This window comes from Sphaeramia orbicularis, chromosome 3 (genome assembly GCF_902148855.1).
Source record: "Sphaeramia orbicularis chromosome 3, fSphaOr1.1, whole genome shotgun sequence".
NCBI lineage: Eukaryota > Metazoa > Chordata > Actinopteri > Kurtiformes > Apogonidae > Sphaeramia > Sphaeramia orbicularis.
Window position 1 is genome coordinate 38,931,637 of NC_043959.1, and position 23,537 is coordinate 38,955,173.

At 39.2% G+C, this 23,537-nt stretch overlaps 1 protein-coding gene across 4 annotated transcripts in view; it reads right to left on the reverse strand.

Moving 5' to 3' along the window:
* Nucleotides 1–1,230: 1,230 nt before the first annotated feature.
* The window catches only part of insyn1 (inhibitory synaptic factor 1), a 50,380-nt gene continuing 28,073 nt past the window's right edge, over nucleotides 1,231–23,537 (reverse strand). For all 4 annotated transcript variants that reach the window (XM_030126663.1, XM_030126672.1, XM_030126690.1 and 1 more), the window contains exon 3: nucleotides 1,231–5,009. In XM_030126663.1, coding sequence (XP_029982523.1) covers nucleotides 4,188–5,009 — 822 coding nt within the window. In that variant the 3' untranslated portion in view covers nucleotides 1,231–4,187. The remainder of the gene's footprint in view (nucleotides 5,010–23,537) is intronic.

Below are 23,537 nucleotides of genomic sequence, written 5' to 3' on the forward strand. Positions count from 1 at the left end.
CCATTCAATCACAGAGCCATGGTGTGAAAGTGGCAGAGTTTTCATTAACGTTAATTATGGCGCACCAAGACATCTGAAGGCAGTGTTGTCCTAAAACCCACCCAGCCCCCCACCTACAGCCACAGGCCCTGTCCTTCATCACCTGTGAAGGTCTAATCTTATCTGCGGCTTTTGCATGGCTCTTCATTAATCACTCCCTTGGCCCATTCAGATCGGGGCTAATGGTTGACGTAGCCTTGTCCACTCATCCCTCAGGTACTTAGAGTTGTTCTGTGGTTAGCTAGGACAAAACACCACATCGACCCTGTGCACCACTGTGACTCAATTCCCTTTATGAAAAAACCCACGTGTCCTCATGAGGACCATAGTTGGCCATACAACCATGTGCCAGTTATTCAGTTCACCTGAAGTTCCACACACTGTTCCAATGCTGCTGACTTTCTCATAAGGAGTACTGATCTCATAGCTTCACTTTAATTTGCTAGAGCTGAAACTGTAATTTGCTACCATAAAAGGTTTATTATTTTACAATATAACTTGCACTCCTTTGGCCAAAAACGGAGCCACTAAATGATCACCCCATATGTGTCAGAGCTCAGTAGATGATATGCGGTGACTGACTGGCCTATTTAGAAATGTATTAAAAGAAAAGGACTGTGAGGGAGCAGAGGTTGCAGGTAAAGGAAGGAGAGGAAGATGGAAAAGAAATTGTTTGTTCCAGTAGCGGCATGATATAAATGGCACAAAGATGAAACAAATCAACCCTAGGTAGCCCCGGCCGTTAGACAATCCATAGTAATCAGTGAGCCTACATTGAGCTCTCCGCTTCATGGACCCTTCCCAATCAGCAGAAAAAACAGAGATCTGTCATCTGTTTTCTTCCACTCACTGATGGAGGCCAGTGCCAGTGGGAGTGAAGTGTGGTAATTATATATGAAAGGTGGGCAAAAAGGGCTGGGGGTTTGTGTGTGTGTGTGTGTTTTTTTTTTTTCCTTTGCATTAGTGTCACAATCACCTTCTGAAAGTAGTTTTCCTCTACACCATTTGTCAATCACTCAACAGAGAGTGTCCTGCTGGTAGTGATTAGAGGATTGATTAGGGATGTGAACTAATTCATACCCACCGCTGATGTCAAAACACAGATGGCATGACTCACTTTACAGTCATCTAAAAGAGATTTTGTTGAATCTTGTCTTATAGACAAGTATAGTAAAATGACTTCCAGAGGGATGTGTGGCCGCTGTTTGTATTGATCTCCATTAATTGCTGTGACACTGAAATATGAAATTAAACACAAGGCAATACATAATTCAGAAAATATCTCATATCTCCTCACGCAATGTGTGGGCACAAAGGCAGTGAATATACAGACATGAGAGGACACACACATAAGCACATATACACAAACACAAAACATCTGTTTTGTATGCAGTGGCAACACAGAATGGTCTTCCTGGTAGGCAGATGATTTGGCATCAGTGTGCTCAGGTTTTCATAACCTTTGGATGCCTCCCATCCTTGTCCTACAGAGAACCGAGGACAAAGCTCTGCCCTATTAGAGATGAATAATGAGCCTGTTGGCAAAAGAGACGTCGCTAATGTTTTGTCCAAATATCTCAAATCTGCCCCCAATGATAATGTATTCTGCTCCGGTGCCAAACAGCTCTATATTTGAAAAGTTGATTTCATTACAGATATGATGTATAAAATCTTTAGGCTCTGAAGGAATGGAAAAGAAAAAAAAAAAAAAAGTCCCTCTCCCATTGCAATATCTGGCGGTGTACAGGCTTCACAATAAGGGTATGGTTGTTTCCCTGTAGTTGATGCTTTGCCTGTGTGGCGGTATAGCTTTGTTTGTTTATGCTAATGGATGAGATGACCTGTTGGGCCCCAGTCTAGCAGGGAAATGGCAGTCAGTGCTGTAGGGAGTAAGCCACTGATCTCTCCTCGGTGCTTTTTTTTCGACACAGGTACTTGGGATTTACTGAGCAAGAACAAGACAAAAGAAAATGTTACCACTGAAGAAATATTGAATTCAGAAAAATGACTATATGCATGTGTAACACATCAGCTTCAGGCTAATTGATGCTTGTGTGGTTTCTACCATTCTGGTGGAGTAAAAGTGCTCACTCTGCTTCCCTTATATCGGGCTCCTGAGGCTTAGTGCTGCCTTAACAACTCTGCTCTAATTCCCCTAAGCTGTGTGCTATGTAATAACTATTATATGTGAACACACAAACAAAAACAAAGTGGTGGACGGTTATGGATCAGCTAAATAATCTACAGTGTTAATGACCAGAGTTGGGCACATTTGATGTCTGGGAAATTTTACAGAAGTGGGAAAAACATAATATCCCATCTTCATTCAGTACCAACACGGGCATTTAATATCACTTTTTCACCTGTGTGATTTAGTAATTATTTGAGCAATATTATGCTACATTTTCAACAATAAATTGCTGTGTTTGTTCAGTTCAATTGGCTGTTAGTTTATCTATCTATAGTTGGATGTAAATGATATTAAAAATAGCAACTACTTTTTTGAAGTTGTCAAGTATTAGTACTATATATGAATGTACATTATGAATATGACATCTTAGGAATAGGAAAATACTTGTTTGTTTCTCTAAGATGAAAAAATACAGCAGTGAAAAGCCCAATTACAAGATGGCTTGATTACATTAATATTTTACAGTGTTTCAATCTGTGCTCAGTTACCTGCATCATTCATAAAACTCCCTTACAAAAACATGAAAGCATCGAATCTGTTATTTGAGTACTTCAGTGTGGAAGAGAATCTTTCACCACAGAAATAACATCCATCAGCCATCTACTGTGCAAGGTTAGGTCCACATTAGGTGATCAGAGGCACAAAGGTCAGCTTCACAGCCAGAATTTTCCCCTTGAAGACTATGGCATTTTACTTTGTTGTCTTTTTTTCAAACCAGAAAACATAACATTAGGAAAGTAAGGGCAAAGGGACCAGGGGACGAGGCTCACAAAGCCAATCCCCAGGGTGGATTATTGCTTAGTAAAAGAAATCTTTGAACAGGGACATTCTCTGTTTCCACCATCAGCTCTCGCTCTTGGACACACATTTTTGAAATGTCATTTCTTTAGGGCCACATTTCTAATTTTTTGTTCCACTCAGTGTAAGTAAATAGGTCTGACTGTGAGTTTTTGTTCACAGATCCCAGGAGAATGGCATGCATGCTCAGCAGAGAGGCCTCTCACTGCAACCTCCCTCTAACATATTGATCAGGAATGGCTATTGGCGTTAGCACTGTGAATAAAGTGCTGCTCTACGGAGTTCAATTCCCCACTGGGAAACTGAATGGAGAGACAAAACCTATAGCAGTTTTTGTGGACTGCTAATCTAATGACGTCACAAGGAGGTATGAAGCCAGAAAAAAATAGTAAATGTCACTTTGTGGACAGCACATTCTGGACTTGCATCTATCTATCTTTTTTGGGGGTTTTTTGTTTGTTTTTTTTACTGCCACTTCATATTTCAACCTCCACCACAGATTAAGAAGAGATCACACTAAGGTTATTTATAAAATCAAGAGGAGGTAAATACTGTTTGTTTCCAGCTCTAAGCTCAAAGTTGTTTGTTGACATCAAAGAGAGGAAGAGGCTTGACATGTGCATCTAGATACATTTCCCCACTGAAAGCAATAATTCCCTTGACATTTGAAATAACTGGAACATGAAAAAAGACAATGTTTATACAGAATCAGAGTACAGAATGTGCACCGTTTTGTATTCACATTATAGGAACAAGCATATGCTCTTTTTTTGTGACTTGTACTATTTTATCAGGAGGGAAAGGATCCCGTCTCATTTTCATATTTTCCAATTTTCTTGTAAAAATGATTGCTTTTGCAATCCGATATACTTTCAAATGATTATACACAGGGAATCCATTCAGGGAACTAATTCTAACATTAGAACAGGCACTAACCTTTTGGTCCACCAGTAACATTCACCATAACATAATCGGCTTTGCTTTATTTCGTTGTGTTTTCCCTGAGCCTTAGAATGACTTTAGGTAGTCGAGTGATTTCCCATATATCATTTATTTATTTAGTAATTAATTTATTTGTGTATTAATCTATGAGCTATGTATTTAATATTAAATAATGCACAGTTCTCTTCATGAAATTTATGATAAAGTTAGGGCTTTCTCAGTGGTCCTTTGTTTTCTGTTTGGTTGGAATATAGGGCAGTACAGTTTGGGTGCTCTTGTCAGAGACAGTTTGTGTGCTGCTATTTCGTAACAGTTTTTTGCGGCAGCTGGGGTTTAAGAGACCTTTCCTGGGTAGTGTGTGAGCTCCTGTCGTTCCTTTCACTGGGGAGGACACATACGAAGGGTCCAGACAGTTATGGAGGAGTGAGTGCTCAGAGGAAGAACGTTTGGGGGCGACCGAGCTGGCCAGGAGACTGGGCTCGCTGTCGCTGTCTGGGGTAGCACAGCCACTCTTGTCCTCCTGTAACTCCTCTTGCTCCTCCTCCTCTTCGTCATCATCACAGCACAACGCATGGTACAGAATTTTGTCACTAAATCGAACCCTTTCTCTTGTGCCGGAGGTACGGGAAGTTTTGTGGCTGTGCGTGGAGCTGCTGGCCTCCTCGCTGGATGAATCTGGAGTAATAATGCGGGGCCCGTTGGGGATGGGCAGCCCGCCGTTCATCTGGGAGTAGACTGAGGCAGTGGTGGGGGGCGGGGTGGGGGTCTGCGTCTGTGTGGGGATTGTCCCACGGCCCAGCTCTGGTCTTGAATCTCCTGGTTGCTCACCAGGTCTGCGAGCAGCGACTCCAGCTGCCTCCAAGTAGCTGCAGAACTCCCAGCTATCAGAAAGCACATCTGCATTGAGGAAGTCCAGCCTGAAGGCCTCTCCCAGACCCCTCTCACTGCTGGACGTGCTGCTGGCTGTGGCCACCGTCCAATCATCTGGCTCCAGGTCAAAATCGAAGTCTGACGTTAGTTTATCAATCTGACCCACCACCTGTAACAGAATCAGAAAAGAAAGAAGAGCTAATGAGATCATGTTCCAATTTACTGTTCAATGATCTATCTGTGGTTGGATGTAAATGACCTTAACCCATAAAGACCCAAACATCCGCTGGCAACCAAAAGCATCTACTGATTTAAAATATTTAGTAACTATGGATCCACTAATCCTATCAATGCATGCAAATAATTGGTGTAAAATACAGTTTGTCATCTTTTCATGGTCATCAGATATGACCCATTTGGACGTCCAGAGGCGCCGTAGTGAACATGGAAACATCGTCATCTTCTACAACATTCATTCACCCGTAAAACGCATGGAGTTTGACAAATGACAGTGGATGGAGACACTGGGTTTATGTTCAGTTATTGATAGATTTGCTGGAAAAGTTGCTTTTTCTTCAGTTTTCTCTGTTTTGATAGAAGAACCTTTGGATTTACTGTGTTTTTGTGAACATCTGCTCAATCAGTTAGTTCAATATAAGAAAAAAATATATGATTCATACTGAAGAATGCTAAATACAAAGGATAATATTCTGATAAATCACTTAAAGGTAAAGTAGGAGATCGTGGAAAAACAGTTTGAGCAAGCTACATTTTGACAATACACAGTTCAAAAGTCCAAACCCCTTTCTTCAGACTTCCTAAAGCCACACCTCCGGAGTACCAGATTGTTCTCGTGGAGGGGGGAAGGACAAATGGCAGTTGAGTTTGATAGACATATCATCATTCAGTCATTTTGATGGGCTGGTTAAAATGATTGGATAGTGTTTTTTCAGTCCTATCTGTTCCACAGGTGGCTAAAAATTTTAAACTTTTGTGTTAGAGCATTTATTTAATTGGTTGCAATTGGGATGTGAAGGGGATTTTAAGCAATATAGTAAAAAAAATGCTCCAGGAAAACATCTCCTACCCAACCTTTAAGAAAAGTTAAATAGAAAGAAAAAGTCATTTGGCAACTGCCATAAAAGTAGCACTGGGTCTTTATGGGTTAAAAGTGGCAAATATTAGTGTTACATGTGAATGTACAATATGAATATGACAGTAGTGAAGCACCTTTAAAAGTAGAAAAATACTTATTTATTTCTCTAAGATGACAAAATACAGCAGTGAAAAGTCCAACAACTACATGACTTGATTACATTCATATTTCACAGTATTTCAATCTGTGTTCAGTTACCTGCATCATTCATAAAACTCCCTCACAAAATATGGAATATGTTAGAGAATCTGTCACCACATACATAAATACGATCCATCAGCCAAGGTTATGTCCACATTAGGTGATCAGAGGCACAAACGTCAGCTTCACAAGAGTCAGCCAGAATTATCCTAATAAGATTATGTTCCAAACATAAAAAAAATACTCTGTTACTCTTTAGTTATTTAAGAGCCCTCAGTGAAGTGAGTGCAGGTGGTTGTTTGCATCTATTTTTATCCCTGTACAAATCACATGAATGTTCAGTGGTGTGAAAACTTAGAAACTTGGAAAGACAAAGCATTGGTATATGAGAATTTTACAGGTTTATGTGCTGTTTGAACATGTCAGCATCATTCATGGTCCGGTATAAAGTCATTACGTTTTCTTTTCTTAAATAATGTGTTAATTCACATTTTTGTAGTAAGTCCTTTATGTGAAATATGTCAGACTTTCTATATAGACATAAAATCATTTTGATGATAATGGTGTGAAGAAAACAAAAATGTTTAAACCACAGCTGTGTAAATATGTACTGGATAACAGATTATATGTAATGTCCAGATGCTTTACAACCCACATATTTGACACCCCAGGCGATTTCCCTGAAAGCTAACGTTTATTCACAGCAGCCACTAGATCTGTGTTTGCTTTAACAGCTTTCCATGACACTACTTTTAATCCATAAATCCTTAATTGTTTGTTTCTGGTTTTAAAATTGTTTTGATTTCGGTTAAGGCCTTCTGTAGGCAGGTGTTGTAAATTAGCTTTATGTTACTTCAAGATAGAGTTGCATATCCGCTGAAATGAGGCTGTAGCGCTGAGGACGTGTCAGGCCTCATCAAAGAGGCTTCTGTGGCTCTGAGAGGAAAGGCAAGAGAGAGGAAGAAACCTCTTAGATGTGTTCAAACAGCAAGGGCTGAATGTTTTCAGTCTAGAGCCTACTTCATTTTGTCTCAATGGTTCAACCCATATATATCCAACATATACCGTGGTTTAGGCACAAACACTTCACCCAGTGCTTGTGATGCTACAAACTGCCCTCTGTTGTTGTTCTAAAGCTGTGATGTGTGACGTCCATGCACTGCAAAGCATTTCATTTTACTTTTGCTTCAGAATTAACCTGGCTCCCTCTGTCATCAGCAGCCACAGTGTTGAGTGTTTAATGAATACAAAGCACTTCAGCCGAACATCAAAAATCCAGGCCTTCTATACTTGACATTTTAGCACCTTCAATCAGCATGTTTTGCTCTCAACAACAATCTATTGTAAAATGAAAACACTCAGCATTCATGTACCGTGTAAATGATACTTTTCCCCCCAAGCCATTCAGCAATTAATCCTAGTGTTTTGAACTCCAAAAAGTTTTGTAGTACATGCATATGGCTTTACAACATAATTGCAACTGAATAGTGTATTTCTACCCTGAGATTTGTGGGAAAATGATCCCTTTTTTCTGCCTCTATAATTATTTGCAGTGTTTGCTTTCTGGCTCTTACGACTACAAATGAGAACATTTGTATCAACAATACACAGTCTTATCCCTGCAAAGTCCTAATTCCCTTTCTGTTCAACTTTACAAAACAAAGTACAAGTGCTAAAGCTGCACCTGGTTACACGACTGTATGCAAACATACTAAAGAAGTATGGGTGTCATGGTGCTCATGTGCTCAGCAGAAGCTCAGGTGAGCAACACTGCAAACACAGCATCTGACATTCACAAGTTAACCATCTTTTGCAAATATTCTGAGATTATTTTAATGTAACATAGGTTTGTTGGCAAAATAATTCTTTGAAATCTTTGTAAAAGTGACTTCAAGGAGTTGTTTTTATTTTCTTCACTAAAACATTCTAATTATGACTTTACTGTAGTCAAACCACATAATTTAAATCTATATATGTATTATTGAGCTTCTCTGTTGAGCTTCCAGTTGTACCATGAACACATCACAAGTACCTGGACTGTGCTTCTCTATTGGCTCACTGCCCGAAAAGAATTGGGTTGTACGCATCCTCTAATCCGTCCATTGTTCAGGCTGTTTACAGTGTGATTTTCTGAATTGTAGCTCATATAGTTGTTAATATAAGATGCCATTAGGGCTAGAGGAGGCTGAACAGCTTTTGTTAGCTGATTAAGTAAATACAGAATGGAACATAATTTAATCAGACTGTGAGAAAATTATCTGTATTTCACAAGCTCAAAATGACACAGGTACAGTTTTCATTACATTTTCATTTAAAATGGCTGACCCTCAAACACAAGGCTTTGCTTTATTATAGGAAAATTTGTAAAAAAAAAAAAAAAAAAAAAAGAAAGAAAATTGCACTTGTGGTTGCCATCCACTGCCTGAGTATCTCCTCACATCTACATTAGATCCTGACCCGGGTTATTTTCCATTTTAAAATGGGTCTCTCTTTCTTAATGGTAAGCTATGCCAGCCTCAATTGCTGGTTAGCCTGACCCCTGCCTGCAGTATGTAGGCTAATTTAGCTTGATAACTGTCTCTGTCTCTTTCTAGGTCACAATGCAGCACATGTTCAATGCACCAACAATGAATGCTAGTCTCTGCTTTTTCTTCCAGTCAGAGAATGCGAAATGGAGTTGTGAAGTGAATTGGCCGAGCAGACTGCTTTAGCACGAAGGATGAATGAATCCATCATGAACAATTCATCTACAATGTGCACAGTGTAGTTGAAACAGCATTACTAAAATACATAAAGTGAAAAGTAAAAAATGAATCATGAGACTTTACAATGAAACAGAAGGACTCCTTCATACACATACATCAGGGGCACAGATACCAGATGTCTTTTTGGCATTATCGTATAGTAGGTCTCGTCAGGCAACAAGGAAAACAAGTCATTTAAGAGCAGAAAATTAATCAAACATTGCATGAGTAAACAGAATTAGTCCAATGCTCATTCCCTATGCAATAACCTGCTTATGTTTACTGTGCCAACACTTAATAGCCCTGTGAATATAAGTCTAATAAGCCTGAATAATTAAAACACCTGAGTGGGTTGACTTGGTAGAGCCCTCAGTGACGACACGCTTTATAAACCGTCCTTTCATTGGATGACTTAAACTGTGTCCTGCTGGGAACATACAAAGTAAACAGCGTTTTTGACTTTGTTTATTTGCTTCTGTATACTATCAAATTCTGTAACTGAAGCCTCAGCCTGCGTTAACGGTTGATAGTCATTCACTTGGAGGAACACGTAAGCGCTCAAAATAAATAAATGATGATTCCATGTGGAGCTGAATATTGCAGAGAAGGACTCTTGTAATGATAGTGGACAGTACTGAAGCTATTTCCCAAAACATCAGCACTCCAAATAAAAAGAGGCTTTTAGGAGGGTTTTTACATTACTGACCATCACTCCATGTTACATTATCCGTGCCTGTCTTTCCCATCACTGTACCTTCTTGTCACAGACAAGGCTTCAAGTGCCCTCTTTTACTCTGACCCTCAATTACCCAGTCCAATCATTTCAGACAGGTGTTGAGGTACAGTAATAAACTGTCACCTGATGCTGCCAAGCCAGCCGCTCTTTTAAAGCACCTCTGAGAGGTCTGAAATGACTGAACTCTGTGTTGATCAGGTGCTGTGGCCACAGTTAACTTGTGGCTGTTGGCAGATAGTGTGTAGTGAAAAAGAAAAAAATACCATCATTTATTGCTCTGTATGGACCATATAAACAACATTATATATTGTTAGTGCTTACAGGGGAATTGTCCTTCGCAGTAGAGACAGTAACTTAAAAACTATTGTTCTGTATCACAGTTTGTGTTATTATTATCATGTTATTTTAAACTTTTACAGTCATGTTACTTACCCTTTATGGACCAGATGGCGCTATTGGCTTAAACTACTTCATTTGCTTTGTGGTTAGGAAGTAACATTTATTTAACAGTTTTTACATGTATTATAATTTATTATTCACTATGTCTGTGTTTTTCAACCGTGGGGTCATCTGGAATTCAAATGGGGTTGTCTGAAATGTATTGTAATTGATTAAAAAAATATATATAAATAAATAAATAAATAAAACTTACTAATGAAAAATATATGGTGAGATGACAGAGACAGTCACAATCCATAAAAGACATGACAAACTGTGAAGCTGAAACTGAAGCACTGTGGTTCTGTTTATCTTTCAAGTGTTCATTGTGGTCAGTTTAAGATGCTGCAGCTCTTTCATAATTCATAGTTTGACTTATTGTTTGTTCAGTATAAATTGTCAGTCTTGTAAATCCAAGCTGGACTGACTGTACATATCCTGACCAAGGAAAATAAAATTCTCACTTTGTGCAGTAATCTACACCTGGCTTTTCTGCCTCAGTCTATAATAATATACATTATATAGACTAAATGTCATTTAAAATTAATGTTTATTTGCAACATAATATAGCAAACTATTACATGATCAAAAACAAATTAATTTTAGCCAAAAAAAAAGGTCTCCATTTTGAATGTCTGGAGTCGCCAGAAATTACTGATGTAAAAATGGGGTCATGAGCTAAAAAAGGTTGGGAAACACTGAACTATATGGACAAACTGGTGTTGGGTGTGAAAACGGGGCCGGAATACAAAACAACATGTGACATTATATTTGAAATGAACAATGAAAAAACAAAATTAAATATTTACCAGTGATATTTAATATAAAATTATATTATGACATGGGTATGTACTGTAAGAAATGGCATTGCAATAAGCATTTCACTTTGTCTTAAGAGGTTTTTTTTCCACACTGACATCTAATACATTTCAGAATTTTCTTTTAAATAATTTTACTCTATATCGACCTTTCACCATCATTATTACTCTGTTTCTTCTTTTTCATGTTCCACCTCTAGATTTCTTATTGATTTTTCATATTCTGACCATACATATTCATTTTAAACCACAGGTGACCATCTGGATTCTTCAAACCTCACTTAAAAAGAAAAGTTAGCCCTGAAGCTTTTATTGATTTCACATGTATTATTGACAACTCGCATGAATATCTTTGACATGTTAATATTTCAAATGAACAGGAGGGGGAAGTCCTCTGCTGTAGGTGTGTGTCCCAGTACTTTTCCTATATATTGCATGAATGTTCATTATATACAAGCATAGTGTAATATATGGAGTTTAGTGGAAGTGACTCAAACTTATGATGATGAGGCTAAATGAAAATGTAATGGAGCAGAAGTGTAGGAATTCTACTGATGTGCAATTTTCTGTTAATTTTAGAAAAATATTTAGCAAAACTGGGATTTTCTCTGAGAAGGCTGATATTTACCAGATGTTATAGTAACTCATTAAACAAATGTTTAATAGTCATAGTTTGTTTGGATGCATTATAATGCTTTTTTTTTGCATGAAGTTATTTTGTGTTGAGTAAACAGATGGATATTACCATCCTGTGCAAGTCTTATAAATGATGCAAAAGTATATTGTTAACGTGTGTATGAATTCTAATAGACAGTGAGTCATATTTTCCAGCCTGATCCTGTGTTACCTTTTGGAATATTTATCAACAAATAAGTACAGTTGAAATATGACATCTGTTACAATGCAGTTTGTATATGTAAAAAAAAAAAAAAAAACAACTATCAGGTGTAAGTTACCAAAATAAATGAGACATAACACCCTCACTGGGTTCATTTGAAATGCACGCAGTATGAGTGAATTTTGTGTGGATCGCTTCATTACACTGTGTTCAAGTGGCCCCTCTCCATCTGTTCCTGTGCCACCCGTTCTTCCAGGAGCCATTTTCAGTGCAGACTGAGAGAAGTTTGCAGTATTTGTTTGTTAATTATGCAGCATCCAGTGACTAGCATGGATTGGCTTTTTTCATGGGAAAATTTAAAATGTGTTCAGTGGAGCCATTCAGACACATGTAAGTGTTATTTCTTCCTCAACGTGTCACAATGGATTTGCAGCGAGCTCCTGTGCGGCACTTCTAACGCTGGAAGCGGTGTATGCCAGTCAGGAAGCCTGAGCAATTATCAAAATGGCCTTGCATGCTGACATTAGAGTAAAACATTACCAAATATTGTTTACATGTAGTTAGCTCCTGCAGTTTTGCAAACCCTTTCTACTGTGATGCACATAAATGTACCCTCAAGTTAATTCTCTTCAACAGAACAGGGTAGCCTCCAGACCACTCACATTGTGGTGGTGAAATAATGCATCTTATCTGCAGAGGCGAATTCACCCTCCATGACTTACTCTAAAAGAACATATTTGGTGGAAAAACAAAACAAAACAAAAAAAAACATCTAGTGACTCTTAAATTTGGGCAATCTCTTCGGGACATTTTATTTTATTCAGAATTGGATGAAATAGTATCTTTGGTGTTTTTTACATTTCCTGTTACATGCTTAAAATTACAACAAAACTGTTGGCTTGAAATCCTCTTGCACATTATGTGAAAGATCTGGACAGATTTGTTGAGCAAATGTTCCTTTTACATGATCCAGCATCATTTCAGGCAAACACATTTGTGCTTCTCCATTCTGCCACTGTAAAAAAAAAAAAAAAAAGTAAAATATACTTCACTTTGTTACGATAGCCTGGTGAAAGTCAGTGAAAACACCCTTTAATTCTCTTTTCTTAATCACGTGTAAACATAAGTTCTTTTCCATGTTACATAATTGTCATAAAACTCTCCACTCGGTGATAAAGCCTCTTAGCACATGTAACATCCTTGAACTAATGGAGGTATTTTTAATGCTTCTGGAGCAACATCAGTAAGTCTAATTCTTGTACACTTATTGTACTAGTTAAGTATATTAAACATAATATTAATACAGAGGTCCAGGGTTTAGGCAGGAGATATTACAGACAGGGGGACCTGATTTAGGTCAGGCCATCTTGATTGGTGAGATGTGTTGCATAGTGTTGGCAGAGGGATGAAGTGTCCTTTGAAGTGTTTGCTGGAAGCATTTGGTGTAATTATCCTGTCATGAGAGGGGCTATAAGCCTGAGACTTCATTAGGCACATGCCTCCTGCTTTTTCATCTTTCCTCAAAAAAAAGGGGGAAAAAAAAGAAACACTCATCTTTATGGGGGCCTTAAAGTGCTAAACAACACAGTGATGAGCATAGGGCCAATATGTCCTGACAACTCACTAATCAAAAGCATCATTACAAACTCCATCACATAATGGGCCTCATTTATCCCTTTGGGGATTTAGAGGAGGTGGGCTTCTGCAGCCCTCAAGGCCTAGGAAATCAACCCCTTCCTTAACTAAATTTAGATCATTAGACTGGACAGACGCATCCACGTGCAACATGGCATATCTGGAAACTTTGTGCCCTTATCTGGAGGGCTATAATGGGATGTAGGCTGTATAGTCAAAGAAGGACGAAGATGGAAACTTTGTCTTTAGGCAACAGGGAACCAGCAGATGCTGCATGTGTTGGTACTGGCAGTACACACTGATCATTTATTGAGGTTCTCCTTCATTGCTTCTGTCTGTGTTGAGAGGCCTAGTGCCGGTAATGACCAGAAAAAGATGGCAGTGCCACGCTACGAGGATCCGCAGTCTGTCTGCTTCCCTGAGATAGCGCTCGGATTAGGCTTGAGTACTGTCAGGTCACGCTGGTTACATACGAGGAAAGGCCACACTGACCCATTTTAATGACTTAGTAGATTTTTATTAACAACACAGTGTGTTCCTGTAGAAGATCGGTGAAGGTGTTTGCAGTTTGTCAAAATATGTGTGTGAGTGTGTGTTTATGTGTACGTGGTGGCTGGAGGGTAAACATAGTTGACCTGTACAGAAAAAAGGGGAGAATCTCTCTGGCAGGGGAGAATACAACACTACAGGAACCAGCTAAGCCCAATTCAGCAGCAAATCCCTCACCCTGACACTTTATACTGCCAGTTTGTCTACAGGCCAAACCAGTAAGCTGATAATCAAGTCTGCCCTAAGAACCTGTGTACTTCCTGCACTGTATGACTTTGCGACTTGGGCTGAAAATTTTAAATAGCGTTGTATTGCAGGAGGTGTGGTGTTTTTTATTTAACAGCTAAGAATTTTCTTAGAATTGACATTGCTTCAACACAGTACAATAAAGCCTCATGTAATCCCTCTAATTATATTAGACAATTAACACTAAAATTTGTTCTGAGGAAAAAAAGCATAAATATATGAGTGTCAAAGTAAAGTAGGTGTAGTAGTGACACTGTTGGTGAGAATAAACCTTTAAGACTGATCAAAAAGAAAATGGCAAAAATCAAGACAAGCAAGATGTTTGTGTTTGCATATCCGATTAATATTTTCTGTATGACTAATAACATTTACTAAACAGATAAAAAGATGAAAACCAGCAGGCAATATACCTTTTGGACTTATCCAGCTTTTGATTGTCAGTATCATTCTGTGTTTGTATCTATGTGGAGCATCATATTTTTAAGAAAATGTGTTTCCAATATGATACATGCACTCACACCTCTCTCATAAAGTCACATTATCACTCACAGTCACACTCAGCCATCACTGCTTTTACCACAAGAAAGGATGAAACCGCAAACTCAAACACTCAGCAAAATACCGTTTACTATCCAGTCCTTTTGCCCATAAGACTGAGGGCTCTATTTAAAGTTATTGGAGAAATTATCCATGTCAAGATTTGCAATTTAAAAGGTTGATGAAAAGGTCTATCACTGGTTTTCTTTCTGTAATTAAATATCTTTTTTCCTGGGTTCCTGTTTAAGATGCTATTACTCTCTGTCCTGTGCAGGGTTCCAATAATATCACCTCATGATGGGTTTCATGCAGAGGTATGAGGTGTCATTTCACAATTCCAGAGGTGTAAATGTATTTACACAGTTGCCAAAATCAGGAATAACACTCCAGTATTAAAAAAAAAAAAATCTGTCTTGAAGGCATACCTTTTTGGCAGAAGAAAAAGTGTTTTTACTGCAGTTACAGCTATCAGCTCTAGTGGTGAAGGAGGGAAAAATAAAACAACTATCTGTTGGTGAGGATCAGGCGTATGTGTGCTGGACAACTGCCATACAGCTCAGTGTTAATCACTCAGGTATTACCCATGACAGCTGCCAGACTGTTTTCAGTTGATGACATTACTGTCACTTATTTATGTCAGCAAGTCAGAATCACTTCTAACACGGGTAGGTAAGTGAATCAAGCGCTTGTTTGGATGTTGCATGTTTGTGTAACATTACAGAAGGTTCTTTGACAATATTTGCAAGCATCACTGTCACCTATCATACTGTCACAGTTTGTTTTAAACAGCTACCAAAGCAAGAACCAAAGAGATGGAATGTCTTAAGCAGCAGCTCCAACAGTGTCACAAAAAAAAATAAAAAATACTTTTAATATCAGAATGCAGGTAAATCTCAGCGTTCCTCTTAAGTTTAGATGTACTGTCTGTTCCCTCTGTGACTCCTTGTTTTCTTAAAGAAAACACCTTCATTTAATGCAGCTAAATTTGCTTTGTCAAACATCATGTCACTCTGCGTGTTAAACAGCCCTGCCCAAACGTGTCCCCAAGCCTTTCTGCAGCAGAACAGAAAGGACGTTCTCCGTCACCTCAAAAGGTCAGTTGTCAGTAAACGTACAGAGGTTATTTTAAGCATTTGGACGACAAAACAAAGCAGCTCCTGCAAACCACACCACTGTGTCCGTCAGCAGTACATGTGATGTTTATGCTGAGAATTATGTAAGATATATATAAGTATGCGAAATGTTGGAACAAACTTTTACTTTTCAAACATGATCATTTTAGTACCCTACATACAGGCCACCTCTGCAGCTCAGCACATACGGTAACTTGTATTCAAAACACATTTATTATAAAGTATAACTCTCCTTTTATCCACACCTAAGCAAAAGAACACTAGTTCTGTGCACAGGATAATACACTTGATAATACAAAAGAAGGTTTGCCCTGGGAAAATAAAAAAAGTACAAAAGTTTCTGCTTATACCAGGCTGGAATGGGATTCAGCCATTTGTTTGTTATTGAGTTTGTTGATATTGCTTTCTGTATTTTAGCTGATGAAGTTAATTAGCTGGCATCCACGAATGCATGTAGGCATGTGGTTATTGATGAGTAATTACTGGCAATTACAAAAATCCTTACACATTTCACAAGTGATTGATTTTTGACTGCTTGCAGATTTTCACAGTAGCTATGAACAATGTGCTGTTACAGTAACTTGTATAGTGGTTAAATGTTTATTGCCATTGAAAATGAGTCACTGAACAGTCATCAAATACAGCTGTCTGTATAGATTAACATCTCTTCTCCATAATTTAACAGTCTCCCTTTGGTAAACACACGACATTTAAGGCAACCAACTGTCGAGATGGAGCGTTTTTATATTAGACACCGATTATTGGTGTCTTTTATACACTGCACCCGACTGGATTTAACTAAGCAAATAGGCAACAGTTCTCTAAATTATACCAACTGCAGTGATATTTCATAAAGTTTCAACTTATTTAACTCTAACTGATGCAGTGAGTACCTCCGTCTTTCTTAAACATCCATCAGTTTGATAGAGAACATGGACTGTGTTTCTATGGAAAAGGTCACATGGTCTGAGTCTGTTGGCAGTGAATGTAATCAAAGCTACATGTGGTCCAAGGAATTATTAAAATGTGAGACTTTTTCTTAGCCAGGCTATGTATATTGAATCTACGGTTACAGTGAATACAAATGGACTCTGTATCTTTTCCACTGCGGATTCTACTTTGAGTTAAATTTTGCTTTAGTTTCCCTTGCTGATTGTTGTATGAACTGGACTGTGGATGAAAAGTCCAGGCTGAGAAAGCAGTAGCTAACCTTACTATTAATACAGGGCATGCAATCAATATGCCACTGGCATTTCTAGGTTTCCTTGGCCTGCAGCGCTTATCTTAATGGGAGTGTGCTCCCATTTTCTTTTATTTTGCGAAGCCATATATCATTACCCACCAAATATAGCCTGATCTACCACACTGAAGTACAAAGAAATGAAAGAGGCAAAACATGTATGCAATTTATTTAATTGTAAAGCTCCTCTCTTCTGCATAAAAGCAGCAGAGGACAGCATGAATTTATTCGTATCTATTTAATTCCTTACCTATCTTCTGGTCTTAGTTTTGTTTTGTTTTTTTGCTTTAAAATGTTTTTTATCATAGTGATTATAACCCAAACATTTAATCAGTATGTCTCCTGACAATGTACTGTACATTAAGGGGTTGTTTTATGGATACAAAGAAATCTACAAAGATATTTTCCTCTCTGTTCACCTGGAATAAACATGAAATAATACAAATTTTGCCAAACGCTGAATTCTCTGGCTGGAGATCCATGACGAGATGCATATGGTCAGCAGCGAGGTTGCATAATACCATGGCATTCAAAAAAATATCTGTGGGAGGTGGGAGAGTATTGCAGTATTTATTAAGATTATCAGGCTATAGCACATGAGTCAATACAGATTCTGTTTAATTATTTATTTATTTATTTTCTCTGTAGTGATTTGGTGATAAAGTGGAGAAACCAGTCCCTGCAGTTATAAGTAGAGGAAAGGTTTTTTTACTGGTATGGATCCTCCACCTCAAGGCTCAATGATACGTTTATTGTTTGAAAAAAATCTCTACTTCACATGTTGTTGCACTGAGCAGTTATTTGTGACCACTGTCTTACCTTGAATAAGTCCCCTCTGACCTCGCATCAACAAAGCATTTTCACCCTCAGGCCTGAGTCTGTGAGTCACTGTCTGGAGGAGGTTGCTGTTTAGAATATGCACTCCTTTTTCACCTTACCACAGTAATATGTATGCAGATAATGAGAACAGTGCTGCATTATCCTGATAATATCATACTGCCATGATAGGCTTGTCTTTTCCAAAACAAATAGCAGGTTTCTGTTGATGAATCTAAAGAACCTTGAGGACTAAAGGATCCAATAACATCTGTAGTTGCTCTATTAAGAATAACCTGTGATTGAATGTTTGTTCTCTTATAATGTTTGTTTGAATTCTTACACCCAAATGACTTTTATGTGGTATGGTGCTAGCAGTTACCAACCAGAAAATGTGCCCATAATTCCGTGAAATCACCCTGGCTTCTGTAACTGTGCTCACATTGTCATGGTCGTACTCAGTCAGTAGAGCAGATCAAGAGTTGCTCTCCTGATGAGATAAAGAGAGTATTGTCTTCTTCTCATACATACTGTCAGTAGCCATGCTCTGCTAAGTCAAGGAGAAACTATTATAGGGTACAGAATCACAGGACTGGAAGACAATTATTACCACATATGCATTTTATAACAAAGAACAGCCTTTTCATTCCTTTAAGTGCAACGTTATACCTCTTCTGAGTCTGAATCCAGTCACTGCATGAATCTGAAAATGGTTGAAAACAGGTTGAAATGGAGGTGATGAGAGGCTGAATGTCCAAGTATGGATGTGAGATGAAAATAGTTCAGGGACACCTCCATGACGGAGCATTTGAAGATGCCTGAAGTAGAATCATATGAGGCTGTGAACAGGTTAGTTTCTGTTTTTCTCCTGGTTATAATACCTATTACCTTATTAGGGCTGCACGATTCTGGCAAAAATGTGAATCACAATTCTTTTGCTTAGAACTGAGATCACGATTCTCTGGGATGATTTTTTTCACAAAATGTTTATTTCACCGCTGTCAAGGAAAATGGGTTCTTTTACCTCTGATTCGCATCTTTCATAGCAAGTAGTCCGGTCACTTATGCAGTGTTTGCTGTGGAATTGATCCGTTGGTGTGGCTGTGTGTAATGGGGGGGGGGGCATGTACATGGTTTGGTGTGGGGTGCACGTGTGTGTGATTCAGTTGGGGGGGGGGGCTCGGCTGCAAGCTCACAGTTTGGCCAGGGGGAGGGGGGTTGCACATGCATGCGTTTCGACCGGTAACCCGCGCATGTGTTGGTTACTGTCCTACTTTTACAATGGGGGTATCGGGTGGGGCGGTGTGGTCCATGCCCCTGCAGAAGTGAAGGTGAAACTTTATGTTCATTTACCTTTTCCCTGCACTTATGGTCCTGGTTGCTAAGCGACGTCAGCTGATCTGTGAAAGTTTGCAGCGCAAAGAAACTTCCCAGCCGGCACAATGGAATATTTTTAACATTAACATTAACACACAATTTTTGTAGAGGGTGAGACTTTTGATTCTTGATTAAAGGCCGAGTTATCCCCAACCGCAAAGAAAAGAAAAGGAGAACAGCGCAGAAGTCAGAGAAGTGAAAATGAAAACACACTTGGATCTGGACGACAGGAAATAAGACCGACATGAGATTAACACCGCTGAATGTGAACCTTAATTGGGCAGGAGTTCAGGTGGGTGACTCACCACTACCACTGGGGTTTTCATCCATTTCACTCTCTTTACCGCAGACGTTCCTCCGCTGTAATTCACTCTTTCTTCACTCAACTGCAGCCGACAGCAGCAGGCTCACATGTTGTAAAGACGCTTTACCATTGATTGAGGGAAGAGACGGCGGCGGTTCTGCTTTTGTGGGCATTTGTTTGTAATGCAGCCGTGAAATAAAATGCTTAAGAATCGTCCATGTTTAGAAATGAGATCGCATTCATGTGTGAATCGAGATCACGATCTTTTAACGATTAATTGTGCAGCCCCATACCTTATAATGTCTGCCTAAAATCAATATACATTCACATGTATACTATATTTAGATTATTTTCACCTCTTTCTCTCATGTCATGCAGTTTTTTCCACAGGGAACTAAAGCTCTGAAGTGCTTTTAAACCTATCAAAGTTCAGTGGTAAAAACGTGTACTTCTACAGACTCTGATGTTTTAATACATTATTTCAGATTCAAACCAAAGTAACTGATCAACATTGTGGCTTTACAAAGGAAACTCACTGTGCTTGTGTGAGTCCAGTGTTTTTGAATGGACATGAGTTCATATGAATGAGGTTTGCAAGAATCTGACTGAAGGACAAACCGACTGGATATCTCTGATTATATATACATTTAATGATATAGAGTTGTACTAAAACAAAACAAAAAATAGAACTGTCATGAAATAGTAAGGCTCAGAAAGATTTTGAAACAGAAAGTTGAGAGTTGAGCTGGTTTCACCTACAATAGGCAAATTCTTACATATTCACCAATTTTGTGTGCCTTATCTACAGTACTAATGCATTTCATTAAAAGTGAGTCAAAGGGTAAAGTTATAGGCGAATTATAGGTCAAAAAACATGCTTATATATACATATATATATATATATATATATATATATATATATATATATATCATTTTCACTTTTTCATTTGTGTAGCTATGTCATACATAAATACACTGTTTTGCATTTATTTTCTGCAGTGTCACAAACAAAATAATAAAACACACACAGGAACGCTGTAACTATTTGGTTTGGTATCTTCAAAATTAGAATGTGCTTCTTTGTGAAGAGACCAATTTTGCAGGGTATCCCAGGGTCATGACACCTACACATCAATAAAGGGAACTGAAATAAACAATCTTGATTGATGGCGCACCCCCTACCTCCCCATCTTGTTGAAGTAGGCCACAGATATTGACTCGCTCTCCTACTTCTTTCTCTCAAAACAATTTGTCATTGCTTCAGGGTTCTGCCATTTCTATCTGTGACAATCTGTAGGGCGGTCGCCTCAGAGAGTGACAAAACCTGTCACAGTGCGTCACTTTCACTCTCTCTCCGGCAAGCGGCAGGACATCTTTGAGTCTGCAGCACCTTTATCAGATATGGCAGTTCCTAAAGCTCTGCCTATAACAGCAGGCAAGTTTGGAGGAGAGAAGCCGGCGACTTTACAGAGACCTATTTGCAAACAAAATCACTGGGAGACATTCCCCACAAGGCACCATCTGGCTGCCACACATACCTGCCTCCATCACTCCCTCACAATCACCAGCTTCTCTATTTATAGATGCTCTGTCCACCCACCCACGCACTGCATTTTGTAAAATGGCAACCAAAATCTACTAAAGTGAAGAATCTCCTCCAGGCAGTCAATCATCGGGGTGACAGACGTCAACACATCCTTCCGTAATGTGTGGATAACATCTTCCTAACAGTGTGCTGTCGCTAGCATTAGAAATGAACAATCAGCCGGCTTCTTGCCAGACCTTGTGGTGATAGCAAGGCTGGCAGTGACCTTCTTTGTCACTATCTGAACTCTTTTCCTATTTTTCACTAGGCCGTGTTAGACCAAGATGGGATATAGAATCAAACATCAAATTCAAAGTAAAAAACATACCGGAGGGCGGACAACGATGGATATAGGCATGATCGAGTCTCTGAGCATTCGGTTGTACAAACAGAATTTGCGATGATGTGTGATATCAGCTGTCAGCCTTCAGAGTTATCAGGAAAGCAATCAAGGTCTCATCTCAGGGAGGAGGAGGCTGAATTCTGATCATCAGTATTATGCTATCGAACAAGCAGACCACAGAGCAGAAAAATATTGAGAGACCGAACACACAGCGCAGCCTGTAATTGCAAGTGAGTCAGGCATTTACTGCATTTTGATAATGCCCATAGAGGATATACAGTGGCGGATCCAGAAAAAATGGAAGGGGGGGCGCGATATATACATACATGAATCCTCCGAACTGTCATATTCCTGCTCAGCAGGACTGCTTGCTTTGTTTATAAAACATACTGTGCATTATGGTCTAATTTCACAACACAATACACACTTTAATCAGAATTAACCCTGAAGCTTAGATGTAAACATCCCATCTCGAAAAGTACCAAGACAATCAGACAACAAATAGCTCAGCCTTAGGACCAGTGGAGATTTAGCTTAATAGGTAACGCTTCAGACTGTGACGCGGATGACCGTTTCGATTTCCGGTCCAAGCAATAATTTTTGCTGCAGATTTTCAAATGGGAAAGCACAGCGCAGAGGGTGCCGGTAGGTAAATATATATTAAATGCTACAAAAAACACTGATGGAAATGTGTTCCATTTTTATTGCAATGCTAAAATGTCACATATTATAAAAACTTAAGTTAACCAGGATTTAAAAAAGACTGCCTTTTTAACAGATGCTCTAAAATTTTAAAACATTCTCCTATGTTTTTTACCCACTTTCTACTAAACAAAAATATAAACGCGGCACTTTTGGTTTTGCTCCCATTTTTCATGAGCTGAACTCAAAGATCTAATACTTTTTCTATGGACACAAAAGGCCTATTTCTCTCAAATATTGTTCACAAGTCTTTCTAAATCTGTGTTAGTGAGCATTTCTCCTTTGCTGAGAATCCATCTACCTCACAGGTGTGGCATATCAAGATGCTGATTATTGCACAGGTGTTCCTTAGGCTGGCAACAATAAAAGGCCACTCTAAAATGTGCAGTTGAATCACACAGCACAATGCCACAAATGTCGCAAGTTTTGAAGGAGTGAGCAATTGGCATGCTGACTGCAGAAATGTCCACCAGAGCTGTTGCCTGTGACTTGAATGTTCATATCTCTACCATGAGCCATCTCCAAAGACGTTGCAGAGAATTTGGCAGTACATCCAACTGGCCTCACAACCACAGACCACATGTCACCACACCAGCCCAGAACCTGGGCTGGTGACCTGTGATTTGATTCGATTCAGTATTAATTGACTGATTCAGATTTATTTAGTGATACCAAAGTACAATTTTGAGTTGTAACTTGATTATTTGACTACTGCAGCCATGCAAACACAGAGTCAATACTGATATTAGAAAGGAAATAAATATGACATTTCAGCAGTAAATAGCTGAATCTACTCTTAAATAATGAACAGGACAGAAACAGTGCCATGTTTCTAGAGTGGCTCAGAACAGACTTCTTCGTCATCTGTATTCTGTTTTATGGTTGGTGCTTCCAGCCTTAAGGCACATTACTATCACCCTGGGTAACTGCAACCAATTTGGTCCCCCTGAAACGGAATCATGTTGGCCCCTTGGTACAACAAACTCACTGTAGGGGGAGGGCGGGCGGAGGTTTGTGATTTCCACTTTACTATTCCTCTAACTCTGCACTCAGCCACAGGTGATCAAAGATGGTATTTCTAGAACGACTGGCTTCCGCAACCCGCCGCCGCCTGCCAGTTCCACCGGCCAGTGCCTCTGCACTGCAGGTTTGAGTTTGATGCTGGGAGGACCTCCCGCAGAGGGGTTTTCCCCACCCTTCCTCCGCATTCCTCCCATGCCAGAACCGTCGCGAGCACGACCGAGATGCTCCTTCTCCACGAGGGGCTCGTGAGACGGAGCCGGCCGTGCTTCTGCGTTGATGGTTTCCAGGTCACTTACTCGTGGTCCTGCTCTGAAAAATCAATCTCATCCACCATTA